At 48.9% G+C, this 14,831-nt stretch overlaps 1 protein-coding gene across 2 annotated transcripts in view; it reads right to left on the bottom strand.

The window, feature by feature from the left end:
* LOC110128169 (chloride intracellular channel protein 6) overlaps positions 1 to 14,831 on the bottom strand; it is a 115,132-nt gene that overhangs the window by 23,878 nt on the left and 76,423 nt on the right. Inside the window, exon 1 of one of the 2 annotated variants that reach the window (XM_020878811.2) lies at positions 9,146 to 10,035. The exons of the other annotated variant lie outside the window; for it this stretch is intronic. Coding sequence (XP_020734470.2) covers positions 9,146 to 9,175 — 30 coding nt within the window. The 5' untranslated portion in view covers positions 9,176 to 10,035. Of the gene's footprint in view, positions 1 to 9,145; positions 10,036 to 14,831 lie in introns of those variants that run through there. 2 annotated transcript variants of the gene reach the window in all.

Raw genomic sequence — 14,831 nt, 5'->3', positions numbered from 1 at the left:
GGTTCCATTCCTTTCAGAGAAAACCATGCCAGACTCCATGGAAGCAATGATTAACAACAGTGCCTGAGACAGGTTCTCCCCACCCGCCACCGACAGCACCCACCACACGCAGCCAGGCTACGGAAGCCATTCCAGGAAAATTCACATTGAGGAGCCAGTGATCACTGTACTCAGAAGTTTTAGGAAGCTCCTTATCATGAGGAGTTCATTGACATTCAGGGGAACCAGTCTCACCCCCGGAAAGGGTTATCAGCAAGCCCAGCCTCATCACCCCCAGTTCTCTCCCCAGGCCATCTGTCCTGGGGTTCCTTTCACCTCCCACCCAAAAGAACAAGGGCTGGGTGATCTGGTTTGTTTGGGACTGTGATGATTTTAAAGTTGGAAATCCCTCATCAGCCCCCTCACTAAGTCTCAGGCGTGGTAGGATGGCTGGTCACCCCACTGTCCACTCAGATGACAGCTTTATTTTTTGAGAGGGCCAAAAAAAAAGCATTATTAACAACTTCTGAGTAACCTAGAAGGAGGAAAAGGAGGAGAAGGGGATGACAGAAGATGTGATGGTGGGATAGTATCATTGACTCAATGGACATGCGTTAGAGCAAGCTCTGGGAGTTGGTGATGGACAGGGAAGCCTAGTATGCTGCAGTCCATGGGGTCGCAAAGAGTCGGACACAACTGAACTGAGTAACCTAGAAGTGGGGCTTTGCTCCAGAAAAACATCAGCACACATGAACGTAACCCATTGATCAGATTAGGTAGCTAATCCTTGAAAGCTGAGGATCCAGGACTATAGGTCCCTGGAAGGGAGAACAGATGAACAGAGGTTGAAGTCCATGAGGGGTGGAGAAAGGAGGTGGGGATTTAAGACAATCCTGGCAAACTCCTCAGTAGCTCAGGGTCAGCTATTAAGGAAACGGCCTTCCTCCTCCCGGCTGTCAGACCACCTTCGCGAAAGAGAAGCAGTTAAAAATCAGTAGTGCAGTGCAGGTAACAAATGTTCCCCAGAACTGCCCATCTTTGAATGTGATCAGTGCAGGAACACTAACTACAAAAAGATATATGCACCCCCATGTTCATAACCAAGATATGGAGACAACCAAGTGTCCATTGGCAGATGAATGGATAAGGTAATGTGATATGTATATTTGTACTCAGTTGTGTCCAACTCTTTGAGACCCCATGGACTCCAGATACGTTCCCTTCTCCAGATACATGTCTTCAGGTGTGTATATATGTATCTTTAGGTATGTATATTTAGAGAAGGAAATGGCAGGCCACTCCAGCATTCTTGCCTGGAAAATCCCATGGACAGAGGAGCCTGGTGGGCTACATACAATCCATGGGGTCACAAGAGTCAGACACAATTGAATGACTAAACCACCACTACTATATATATATACACACAATTGAATATTATTAATCTGTAAAAAAGATTGAAATCTTGCCATTAGAGACAAAGAAGACCTTGAGGGCATTTGAAGAAACAAGAAGACAAACACCATGAGATCTCATTTCTACATGGGATCTAAAAAAGAAAAACTTCATAGATACAGAGAACAAATTGGTAGTTGCCAGAGATGGGGAGGGAGGGAGGTGAAATGGGTGAAGGAGGTCGAAAGGTACAAACTTCCATGTATTAAATAAGACATGGGAATGTAATGAACAGCATGGCAATTATGGTTAATGATACTGTATCAAATATTTGAAAGCTGTTAAGAGAGTAGATCTTAAAAGTTCTCACCACAAGAAAGAAAAAAATGTTGTAACTCTGTGTGATGGTTTATGTTAACTACACTTATTGGGGTGATCACTTCAAAACATACACAAATATCATATCATGATGTTGTACACCTGAAGCTATATAATGTATGTCAATTATTTCTCAATTTAAAAAAATTTAAGGCTCTCAGCCTGTGCGCCACTGCGCTGGACACAGCGGGGGCCCTAGCTCGAGCTAGCAATAAACTTCCTTCTTGCGTTTTGCATTGTCTCTTGGTAGCTTTCTCTCTTCCCGCTCGGGGATTCGGACATCGGGCATAACATTTGGGGGCTCGTCCGGGATCCCTTGGCGAGGAGAGAAACCTCCCGAGACAGAAGGAAGAATCCGAACGGTACCGGTACCCAGTCAGGTCAGGGAAATCCAGTGTAAAACCGGGGACTGCTAGGAGAGCAGGGAGGTAACTGGTACAGGGAAATCCAGTGTAAAACCGGGGCCTGCTAGGAGAGCAGGGAGGTAACTGGTGCAGGGAACGTTCCTGCCGGTGTGAGACCAAGGCCAGCGAAAACGCTGGAGGGCGACCGGCTCTGCGGAGAAAGGGGTCTTTTGTCCCCTGATCCCGCGGCAGTTGACCAGTGGACACTGTTTGTTGTTACAGGTACTCTTCACCACGGAGGAACGGGAGCGAATCCTGGCAGAGGCGCGAAAACGAGTCCCCGGGGTCGACGGGAGACCTACTGCTCAGCCTCATCTCGTGGACGAGGGGTTTCCCTTGCTGCGACCTAACTGGGATTTCGAGCGAGTGGAAGGTAGGGAGCGTCTCCGAGTGTACCGCCAGACTCTGATGGCTGGCCTGAGGGCTGCAGCAAGGAAGCCAACCAATTTGGCAAAGGTAAATCTGGTGAGGCAAGAGCCCACTGAAAGTCCGGCAGCCTTCTTAGAGAGGCTAATGGAAGCTTTTAGACAATACACACCCATGGACCCCCAGGCTGACGAATCGCGCGCCGCCGTGATACTAGCATTTGTAAACCAGGCAGCTCCAGACATCAGAAAGAAATTGCAGAAAATAGAGGGGCTAGGAGAGCAGACAATACAGGACTTATTGAAAGCAGCTGAGAAAGTGTTCAATAACAGAGAGACTGCAGAGGAAAGGGAAGAACGGATTAGACGAGAGGAGAGAGAACTAGCAGAAAAGATCAGGAAAAAAGATAGGGAGTATAAGACGAGGGAGAACCAGAAAAACCAGAAGGAGCTAGCCAAGATTCTTTTTGCGGGGATAAGAACCGGATCAGGAGCGAGGGAGCTTCGGGGCCGACAAGGGGGAAAGAAAGAGAAGCTAGAAAGACAGACCCTAAAGAAAGATCAGTGTGCTTACTGCAAGGAACTGGGGCACTGGAAAAACGAGTACCCTAAGAGAGACTCGAGGAGAGGAATGGCCCAGAGGGAGAAAGTCCCCCCCGAAAATCGGGCCTTATACATGGGAGAAGACAGTGACTAGGGGAGTCAAGGCTCGGCACCCCTCCCCGAGTCCTGGGTAACCATAAATGTGGAGGGGAAACCCGTTGGCTTCATGGTAGATACTGGCGCCCAACACTCCGTTTTAAATAAAAGGCTGGGACCAATGTCTAAGAAAACCAGCATAGTGCAAGGAGCCACAGGGACAAAAAGATATTGTTGGACCACAGAACGAAAAGTAAATCTGGGGACCCATCAGGTGTCCCATTCGTTTTTGGTGATACCAGAATGCCCAGCCCCTCTACTTGGAAGAGACTTGTTGACTAAAGTTAATGCTCAGATCCATTTTGACCCTGGGGGAATGTCAGTCACAGATGGGCTTGGACAGCCGATACATGTCTTATCCCTAGCCTTAAGGGATGAATACAGACTTTTTGTGCCTAAGCCCTCAGAGGTCATAGCACCAGAAGTACAACCGTGGGTCCATAAATACCCATTGGCCTGGGCAGAAACGGCAGGAATGGGACTGGCCAAACAGAGGCATCCGGTCGTCATCGAGCTAAAGGCCGAGGCAGTTCCTGTGAGGGTGAAACAGTACCCTATGAGCCAGGAGGCTCGGCGGGGGATCACTCCCCACATTCGACGGCTCATGGATGCCGGAATTCTCAGGCAGTGCCAATCCCCTTGGAACACCCCCTTACTGCCGGTGAAGAAGCCAGGGGGGACAGATTACAGACCTGTCCAGGACCTGCGAGAAGTCAACAAGCGGGTGAGTGACATCCACCCCACTGTCCCTAACCCATATACCCTCCTGAGCAGTCTGCTGCCTGAGTACACTTGGTACACTGTGCTGGACTTGAAAGATGCCTTCTTCAGCCTACCCCTGGCGGCCCAGAGCCAGGAGATATTTGCCTTTGAGTGGACCGAGGGGGAGGGCCAACCGGTAGTACAATTAACTTGGACCCGCCTCTCACAGGGATTCAAGAACTCCCCTACCCTGTTTAATGAGGCTCTGAGTGAGGACCTCTATGAATATCAGACTCGCCACCCAGAGGTCATTCTGCTACAATATGTAGATGACCTTATGTTGGCTGGAACCACGGAGGAGGCATGCAGCCGTGCCACCGGGGACCTCTTACAAACCCTAGGCACCTTGGGGTATCGCGCTAGCGCAAAGAAGGCACAAATAGCCCGGCAAGAGGTCACCTATTTGGGGTATAAGATCAGGCAGGGGTAACGATGGCTAACCCAGGCCATGAAGGAAACAATACTACAGATACCAGAGCCCAAGACCCCCCGCCAGGTGAGGGAGTTTCTGGGGACTGTTGGATATTGCAGACTGGATTATGGGGTTTGCAGAGAAGGCTCGGCCTTTATATGAAGGAAGCAAAGAGACTCCAAACTGGACCTGGACTGAGCCCATGAAACAGGCCTTCCAAACTCTCAGACGGGCCCTACTGGAAGCCCCAGCTCTTGCCCTGCCTAACCCAAACAAACCATTCCAATTGTTTATAGATGAGAAGCAAGGAATTGGAAAGGGGGTCTTAACGCAGCAATGGGGACCATGGAAACGGCCAGTAGCTTACCTGTCAAAGCGATTGGACCCGGTGGCCGCTGGGTGGCCCCCTTGCCTTCGCATCATTGCGGCCACTGCCCTCCTCGTCCGTGACGCCGATAAATTGACGTATGGGCAACAACTCTCGGTTTTCACCCCTCACGCCATCGAAGGGGTTTTGAAGCAGCCGCCGGGTAAGTGGATCTCCAACGCCCGCTTGACACATTACCAGGCCCTGCTGCTCGACACCCCACGGGTGCGTTTTCAGACCCCTTGCTTCCTGAATCCAGCCACGCTCCTACCTAACCCAGAAAAAGACCGCCCTCTCCATAATTGCAGTGAGATACTGGCTGAGGCCCTGGCGGCACGAAAAGACTTAACTGATGTGCCACTAAGCAGCAGTGAGCTAGTATGGTTCACCGATGGGAGCAGCTATGTCAAGGACGGGCAAAGAAAATCGGGGGCCGCCATAGTTGATGAGTCTGGGCAGACGATATGGGCTGAAACACTCCCCCCAAATACTTCTGCACAGAAGGCCGAATTGCTTGCCCTAATACAAGCTCTAGAGAGAGCAAAAGGGAAAAGAGTCACCATTTTCACGGACAGTCGGTACGCTTTCAGCACTGTCCACATCCAGGGCCCCATATACCAAGAAAGGGGATTTCGGACAGCTGAGGGAAAGGAAGTCAAGAATTTGCCTGAGATTCGCAGGCTCCTAGAAGCTGTCCAATTGCCCCGAGCAGTAGCTATAGTGCATGTTCCCGGGCATCAAAAGGGGAAGACCCAAAGGCAAGAGGTAATCGGGCGGCTGATGCGGCCGCTCGGAGGGCAGCCAGCCAAGACTACGTCGCCCCCATATTAACCGTGGAACTTCCCCCTCCCGGTATGGGGGCCTTGCCACCAATTCCCGAATACTCCCACCCTGATCTCGACTGGATCAATAAGGACACCACCCTCCAGAAGGATGAGAAAGATGGATGGTACCGGGACCAAGACAGCAACCTGATATTGCCTGCCACCCTGGGTCGTCATTTGTGTGAACACCTACACGCAACCACACATTTGGGAGAGAAAAAGACTTTGACACTTCTCCAGACGGCCTGCCTGAGGTTCCACCGACAAAAGGCAACTGTACGAGAGATAATTCAAGCCTGTAAAGCGTGCCAGTTAATGAGAACAGAGAAGAAGCAACACTTAGGAGCGAGGTACCGGGGGGAAGGGCCAGGGCAACACTGGGAGATAGACTTTACTGAGGTAAGGCCAGGGAAGTATGGGTATCGCTATCTGTTGGTTCTGGTAGATACCTTCTCGGGGTGGGTGGAAGCTTTCCCCACTAAGGGAGAGACAGCCATAATAGTTGCTAAAAAGATCCTGGAAAAAGTAGTGCCTAGGTACGGGCTACCAGTAACTATGGGCTCTGATAACGGACCTGCCTTTGTGAGCCAGATTGTACAAGGGCTGGCCCGAGCTCTGGGGACGAAATAGAAGTTACATTGCGAATATAATCCCCAGAGCTCAGGACAAGTTGAGAGAATGAATCAGACCCTAAAAGAAACACTGACAAAGTTGGCAATAGAGACTGGCGGGGACTGGGGACTGGGTGACCCTCCTTCCCTTCGCACTCTTCCGGGCACGTAACACCCCATATAAGCTGAACCTTACCCCCTTTGAAATTTTGTATGGAAGACCCCCTCCTGTGTATCCTATTTTTGAAGGAAAGTGCCTGCCACCCCCTGCTCTGGGACAATTCCGGCAAACAATAATGGCATTAAGCAAGGTTGACGGGATTGGACCCTGGGTTCACTGCAACCACGTGCGGCAGGCCACGCCAGAGGAACGAGATAAGGCACAAACAGAATGGAAGGCGAATACTCATCCGTCAATTGAAGCTCACCCGCCGAGAAGCCTCCTAGTTCTCTTGCTGATGGCAGCCCTCATCAATCCAGGGACGACTTCTCACGGCCTCCAGACCAACCCCCACCAGCCGGTCAAGGTTACCTGGAAACTCAGCGACGGACAGACTCACGAAGTGCTCAACCAGACCTCGGAGATCCATCCCATTAACACTTGGTGGCCAGACCTGTACTTTGATCTCAGGCAACTTTTTCATACTGGGCCAGGGTGGGTCAGAACGGATGGGTTCTGGTGGCCAGATGGGTTTTACGCCTGTCCTGGTGGCATCAAGGGAAATTGGAGGACATGGGGGGGGGGAGGTAGAAAGCTTTTACTGCGCTAGTTGGAGTTGTGTAACCTCATGCGATGGGCCCAGAAAGTGGGATGTGGGAAATCGAGACTTGGTGAACTTTACCTTCCGAGACCCTGACCGCAGGGCACCTCAAATACGGGTACAGTTTAACCAAGAAAGGGCAAAAAGAGAAAACAAGTGGACCTCCGGACTGATTTGGGGATTTCAACTCCACGTGAGTTGGCCCGGTCCCTATCCGAGTGGGTTATTGACCATAAGACAGGTTATTGAGCCAGTGCAAACACATAGTGTGGGTCCCAATACAGTCATAACAGAAACGGGAGCCAAAGGGGCCTCAGGGCCTAGCCCCTCTAGATCAAGCTCGCAGGAAACATTTAACCCCTCCTCCACTCCAAGCCCTGGAAATAACCCAACAGAAGCCCCTAGCCCTCTGGCTGTAACCATTAGTCCAGCCTCCCAAGATCCTCTATGGGCTTTGGTGAATGCAGCCTTTGCGACTTTAAACCGTACCAACCCTAATGCAACCCAATCCTGCTGGCTGTGCTATAATCTTCGCCCCCCTTTTTATGAGGCTGTAGGCCTCAACGTCTCCTACAACTTGTCTTCAGGCCAGAATCCACCCCAATGTCGATGGGAAGAACGTAAGGTTGGCCTCACGATGAAGGAGGTATGGGGACAAGGGCTTTGCCTAGGCACAGTACCACATGACAAGGCTTCCCTTTGTGCTCAGACCAAGGGTAATCTAAGCCTCCAAGGAGAGGACTGGATTGTACCAGGGGTTGGAGGATGGTAGATCTGTTCACATACTGGGTTGACCCCATGTTTGAATGTGAAGGTTTTTAACCAGAGTCAAGAATTCTGTGTCCTGGTTGCTGTAATGCCAAAAATCTTATACCACTCTGAAGAGGTTATGTACTCACATTGGGACCGGGAAATGCTGGGACAAAAGAGAGAGCCAGTCAGTGCGATCACCGTGGCAGCCTTGTTCAGTCTTGGGCTGGCAGGGACAGGAACAGGAATAGCTTCACTGTCTCTGCAAGGCCAAGGGTTTTCCTCCCTCCGAGCTGCTATAGATGAGGATCTAACTCGCATAGAAGAATCAATCAGCCACTTAGAGAAGTCTCTGACTTCCTTGTCTGAGGTGGTCTTGCAGAATAGGAGAGGATTAGACTTGGTTTTTCTCCAGCAGGGTGGGGTCTGCGCGGCTCTGGGAGAAGAATGTTGTTTCTATGCTGACCACACAGGAGTCGTAAGAGAATCCATGGCAAAAGTAAGAGAAGGACTGGCGCAGCGCAAAAGGGAACGGGAAGTCCAGCAGGGATGGTGGGAATGGTTTGGATCCTGGTCGCCCTGGCTGACTCCTTTAGTCTCAACCCTCCTGGGCCCACTTTTACTGTTAATATTAATACTTACAATTGGAGACTAATCACTTTTATTAGGACACAGCTAAATACTATCCAGATTATGATGCTGAGGCAACAGTACCGGCCGGTAGGCCAAAATGAAAAAGAGGAAGATTCCTCTTTATGAACAAAAGACAGGGGGGAATGTAGGAAGAACAAACGGAATGTAGGAAGAGCAAACATAACGCCATGATAGGAGACAGAGGCGGGAAGGGAAAGACCCTCCTCTGGCAACTAAGGCGACTATCAGGTCACCAAGACACAACCAGTCAGAGACTATCAGGCCACCCAGATACAGCCAATCAGAACTTGTTTACGGAAAGATCCCGCGCGCGCGAATGTCTGACCAATGAAAAGACCCCCGCGAACATGTAACCAATCCGCTTCGCTAAATGACCCCTGCTTATGTTTGAAATTGGATGTTCTATAAATATGGGTAGAAAACCGGGCTCCGGGCTCTCAGCCTGTGCGCCACTGCGCTGGACACAGCGGGGGCCCTAGCTCGAGCTAGCAATAAACTTCCTTCTTGCGTTTAAAAAAAAAAAAATAAAAAAATAAAAAAATTTAAGAAATAAAACTAAAAAGTAATTAAATCAACAGATCATTGAAAAAACTGCCCTCCATCATGGACACCCTGGATACTGAGTTAAGCCTACGTTAAACCTCAGCCCCTGGAAGAGTCGTTCGTTGAGCATTTTAGTTAGTATCTTCCAGACTGTCAGGTTTAGCCTTTGAAGTTCCAGGTAACTGAGTAAATAACAAGTTGAAATGAAATCAGAGCACTCCCACATGGTGATGCTAAGACTCACCTTTCCACAGCGTGACATATTACTATGCATCAACCTCCTATTTCCCTCTAACGGTGCTTGGTTCAGCAAACTGAGGGGAACTTTCCTGGCAGTCCATTGGTTAAGACTCAGTGCTTCAGCTTCAGGGAGCGTGGGTTCGACCCCTGGTTGAGAGAGGAAGACCCTGCATGCCACCCGATGGGGCCAAAAAATAATAAAAAATTATTTTAAAAAAATGTGCCAGCAGGTCTTGGGCCTAGTGAAGTACTTTAAAAAAAAGAAGAAAATTGAGGGGGCTCTGAGATACTGGACACCAGCAAAAGGTGCTGTCCCTTCCTCTTAAATTAGAGGATGAAAACCTTGAATTATTCTCAATATTCTTGCTTAATTGAGGGCTTATTTCTTTTCTTTTTTTTTCTTATAAGATGACCTACCTAATTTGAGAATCGTCAGTAAAGAGTTGAGATTTAAAAAAAAAAACAACTGTGGTTTCTTAAGATTAACAATCATAACCACCAGGTGCACACAGAGAGGGAAGTGGGTGGCCTATCACTCAGATCTAAGAAATAAAACAATGAAAACCATTTTAAACAGGCAGTGCAATTCAGGTGGCAAACCCACCCCAGAACAGCCTGTCTCTGGGTGTGACAGACGCTCCAGACTAAAGGGCACCACACAGCGGAGCCAGACACCGTCACCCACTCATCGTTAAATCCTTAAACTGAGCTCAGCAAAGGCCACGGTTTCGCTTTGATCCTCCATATGACCCTTTGGGTCAAAAAGAACAGCAAAAACATCTGTCCCAAACAGGAAAGTCTTCTAGGTACCACCCGCCCCGGGTCAGCAGCTGGAAGAAACCCTGACAAACCTGAGTGTTCACCTCCCCTGGGGAATTTGGGGCTGAAGTGTTCATTACTTAGTCGTGCCCAACTCTTTGTGACCCCCTGGTCTGGGGATTTCTCCAGGCAAGATACTGGAGTGGGTTGGCATTCCCTTCTCCAGGGAATCTTCCTGACCCAGGGATCAAATCCAGGTCTCTCCCATTGCAGGCAGATTCTTTACCATCTGAGTTACCAGGGAAGCCCCTGGGGCTGAAAAGATCAGTATAATTAGTAAGTGGCAGCTTGGAATTCAGCACCCATCTCTCATTGTAAAAAAGAAGACATGTAAGTAGAGGCATCTTCTAAAGGCCTTAAGAGATTCACAGATTCCCAATCTGTCTTTTGCCAATGTCATTACAACAAAATAGCTGTGTTATGAAATGATGATGTTGATGGTGATGACGGTGGTGTGATACGACAGTGGTGATGGTAATGGTGATGATGATAGCAACTAACACAAAGCCTTTACTCTTTGCAAGTCCTGGTTCTAAACACTCTACTGATACTAACTCAATACATCCTGAGAGCAACTCTATTAGATACATACACTATTACTACCTCCATTTGCTGGTGTGAAAATTGAGATACAGAAAGGTTAGCATAACCTGTCCAAGGTCACACAGCAGGCCTTGAAACCAAGAGTCATCTAGAGTCCATCCTCTTCACTCTTCATCCCATTCTGGACACTGGCTCATATCCAAATGGAGAGGCTCTAGCTCCCTGGGTCGGCAAGATCCCCTGGAGAAAGAAATCACAACCCACTCCGTATTCCTGCCTGGAGAATCCCCTGGACAGAGGAGACTGGTGGGCTACAGTCCATGGGATCATAAAGAGTCAGACACAACTGAGCAACTAACACTCTCACTTTCTTTCCAGCTTTTTTCTCTCCAGCTCCAGCAAGACCCCTCTTTAGGATTAATGCCTCTAGGGCCCTGGCTGGGTTATTTGCTTGTTTCCCTTACCCCACCTCCTTTCAGTAAGGTGATTTGCATTAACCCATTATGAAACACACAGCAGAGGGCTTTCCTGGTAGCTCCTGGTACCTGTCTGCCAATGCGGGAATTCGATCCCTGGTCTGGGAAGATCCCACATGCCTCAGGGCAACTAAGCCCATGAACAACTACTGAACCCGAGCTCTAGAACCCAGGAGGGGATCCTAACTATTGAGCCCAGGGGCCACAATTCCTGAAGCCCTCACACCCTAGAGCCCATGCTCCACAACAAGAGAAGTCACCGCAATGAGAAACCCAGGGATCATAACCAGAGAAAAAGCCTGTGTGACAACAAAGACCCAGCACAGCCAAAGATTACATAAACACATAAAATCTTAAAAACACACAGCAGAAGCAAGTGGAAAGTGCAAAGGGCAAACAGTGCTGGGACACTGGACAGTCCTGGGGGGGGCAACTTTGATGGCCAAGTGGGCTGGGGTGTTGGAGAAACCTCTGGCTGTGCGCTACAACCCTCTCCAGAAAACTTTTGCAAGAAGTCAACGTGACAATGGGTTTGACACTGTGTGCCCCAGCCCCACATGAGGAGCACAAACTGTGAAGCAAACCGGAGTGCAAACCATTTCTGCCCGATGAAGGACAGAGGTCTCCCTCCTTGGATACACACAGCCATGCAGGGCTGGCATCGACCTGAGAAAACCGAGGAGTCAAGTCCTGCAAAGCTGTGCTGCAAAGCCCTTCTTCCATCAGGGCAGGCAGAGCCCAGGTGCTCCTTGAAAGACCCTTGTTGAATCTACTCTAATCCAGCTCATCACAGTCCCTGCAGCATGTTTCATGTCAGGTGGCCAAAACAGTTTGGGCCTGGGATTTTTAAGGCAAGTAAAACCAAATGCCTATTCTTTGCCATAAATAGCTTTCCATAAACCCACCAGTCCATCCTAAAGGAGATCAGTCCTGAGTGTTCATTGAAAGGACTGATTTTGAAGCTGAAACTCCAATACTTTTGCCACCTGATGCATAGAACTGACTCACTGGAAAAGGGCCTGATGCTGGGAAAGATTGAAGGCGGGAGGAGAAGGAGATAACAGAGGATGAGATGGTTGGATGGCATCACCGAGTCAACAGACATGAGTTTGAGTAAACTCTGGGAGCTGGTGATGGACAGGGAGGCCTGGCGTGCTGCAGTCCATGGGGTCGCAAAGAGTCGGACACGACTGAGTAACTGAACTGAACTGGAACACACCAGAAAGTGTTGAATACAAAGCATGACCACTGCCTACGGTAGAAAAATGATTTTTTAGACTTGCCTTTCTCATGTCAGAGTCCAAGAAGGCACTGGTTAAGGACCAGTGGGCAACCGCAGAAAAAGGCAGGAAAATAACCACCAACTGACTTTCCAAGTAGGTCTTTTGCTGTCGTTGCCGTTATTGTTGATTAGTCACAAAGTCATGTCCGACTCTTTTGCAGCCCCATGGACTGTAGTCTGCTAGGATCCACCATCTACGGGACTTCCCAGGCAAGAATACTGGAGTGGGTTGGTCATTTCCTTCTCCAGGAGATCTTCCCAGTTCAGAGACTGAGCCTGGGTCTCCTGCACTGGCAGGCAGATTCTTTACCACCGAGCCACAAGGGAAACCCAAGTAGGTCTCTGCTTGACCACAAGTCATCCCAGCCACGGCCTGTGGTGACAATGGTGGAATGTGAAAGAATAAATTTAAAGACTGCTGCTCCAGTAAGCTGGATAATGACCCCTCAAAGATGTCCACATCCTAACACTCAGAATCAGTGAATGGCAATAAGGTTATAAATTTGAGATGGGGAGGTTTCCCTGAGTTGTCAAGTAGGTGGGCCGATTCTGATCATATCCATCCTTAAAAGTGAGAACCTTTTCCAGCTGCGGTCAGGGAAAATTTGATTAGGGAACAGTGGTCAGAGAGATGAACCTTGCTGGCTTTGAAGACGGAGGAAGGGGTCCCTGAGTAGAGTAAGGCAGGAGACCTGCAGAAACTGGAAAAAGCACAGATGTGGATTCTCTCCCGAGCCTCCAGAAAGGAGGTCCAGAAGGTACCACCAGTGCCTTAGTTTTAGCCCGGGGAGACGTGTGTCAAACTTTTGACCAATGGAACTGCCAAATAATACATCTGAGTTGGTTAAAGCCACCTAGCATGTGGTCATGTTACAACAACAATAGGAAACTAACACAGCTGGTGATGATTCCGTATGGGAATCCTGAAACTTTTCCTAAGAGGATTCAGTGGCTCAACCGCATGCCAGTCACGCAGAAGGACCCTGAAGCAGGCAGCATGTGGCCTATTTCTGGAAACTTCCTCCCTGAGCCTCTCCTCACTGCCAGGGATTTGCAAGGTTGACGAACAGCCAAGCTAAGACCACAGCCCCTCTGTGTGGGCTTGCAGATACAGTGATCCCTTTGACCTGAAATATGGGGAGGCTTGCTCATTCCTTCATATCACTGTTTAGGGCCACACAGTCTAGCAGACGAGCTCCTCACACAGCTTTCTACGTGACTCTGCAGGCTATGTACTTTACTCTAATTTCTTAATCTGGTAAAACCGATCTGAGGATCCATCTGGCCAAAGCCTAAGAAGGCACAGTCCCAGATCATCCTCTCAAGAGGATGAAGAGGTCTGCTGTGATATTCTGCTCTTTTTATTGTTTCCTCCCAGTAGGTTTTCTAGAATCTGCCTTCTCAAAAAAGAGCTTTCTGGCTTCAAGCCATGGAATGTGTTCAAGAGAACTGGCTCTCCCTAGTGGTCCTGATATCTGCTGGATGATCGAAAAAGCAAGCGAGCTCCAGAAAAACATCTATTTCTGCTTTATTGACCATGCCAAAGCCTTTGACTGTGTGGATCACAATAAACTGTGGAAAATTCTGAAAGACATGGGAATACCAGACCACCTGACCTGCCTCTTGAGAAACCTATATGCAGGTCAGGAAGCAACAGTTAGAACTGGACATGGAACAACAGACTGGTTCCAAATAGGAAAAGGAGTACAAGGTTGCATATTGTCACCCTGGTTAGTTAACTTATATGCAGACTACATCATGAGAAACGCTGGGCTGGAAGAAGCACAAGCTGGAATCAAGATTGCCAGGAAAAATATCAATCACCTCAGATATGCAGATGACACCACCCTTATGGCAGAGAGTGAAGAGGAACTAAAAAGCCTCTTGATGAAAGTGAAAGAGGAGAGTGAAAAAGTTGGCTTAAAGCTTAACATTCAGAAAACTAAGATCATGGCATCTGGTCCCATCACCTCATGGGAAATAGATGGGGAAACAGTGGAAACAGTGTCAGACTTCATTTTTTTTGGCTCCAAAATCACTGCAGATGGTGATTGCAGCCATGAAATTAAAAGACACTTACTCCTTGGAAGGAAAGTTATGACCAACTTAGATAGCATATTAAAAAGCAGACATTACATTGCCAACAAAGGTCCATCTGGTCATGTATGGATGTGAGATTTGGACTGTGAAGAAAGCTGAGCACCGAAAAATTGATGCTTTTGAACTGTGGTGTTGGAGAAGAGTCTTGAGAGTCCCTTGGACTGCAAGGAGATCCAACCAGTCCATCCTAAAGATCAGTCCTAGGTGTTCACTGGAAGGACTGATGCTGAAGCCAAAACTCCAATACTTTGGCCACCTCATGCGAAGAGTTGACTCACTGGAAAAGGCTCTAATGCTGGGAGGGATTGGGGGCAAGAGGAGAAGGGGATGACAGAGGATGAGATGGTTTGATGGCATCACTGACTCGATGGACATGGGTTTGAGTAAACTCCAGGAGTTGGTGATGGATGGGGAAGCCTGGCGTGCTGTGATTCATGGGGTCGCAAAGAGTCGGACACGACTGAGCGACT

This window comes from Odocoileus virginianus, chromosome 25 (genome assembly GCF_023699985.2).
Source record: "Odocoileus virginianus isolate 20LAN1187 ecotype Illinois chromosome 25, Ovbor_1.2, whole genome shotgun sequence".
NCBI lineage: Eukaryota > Metazoa > Chordata > Mammalia > Artiodactyla > Cervidae > Odocoileus > Odocoileus virginianus.
This window is presented reverse-complemented; position numbering and strand designations above follow the sequence as displayed.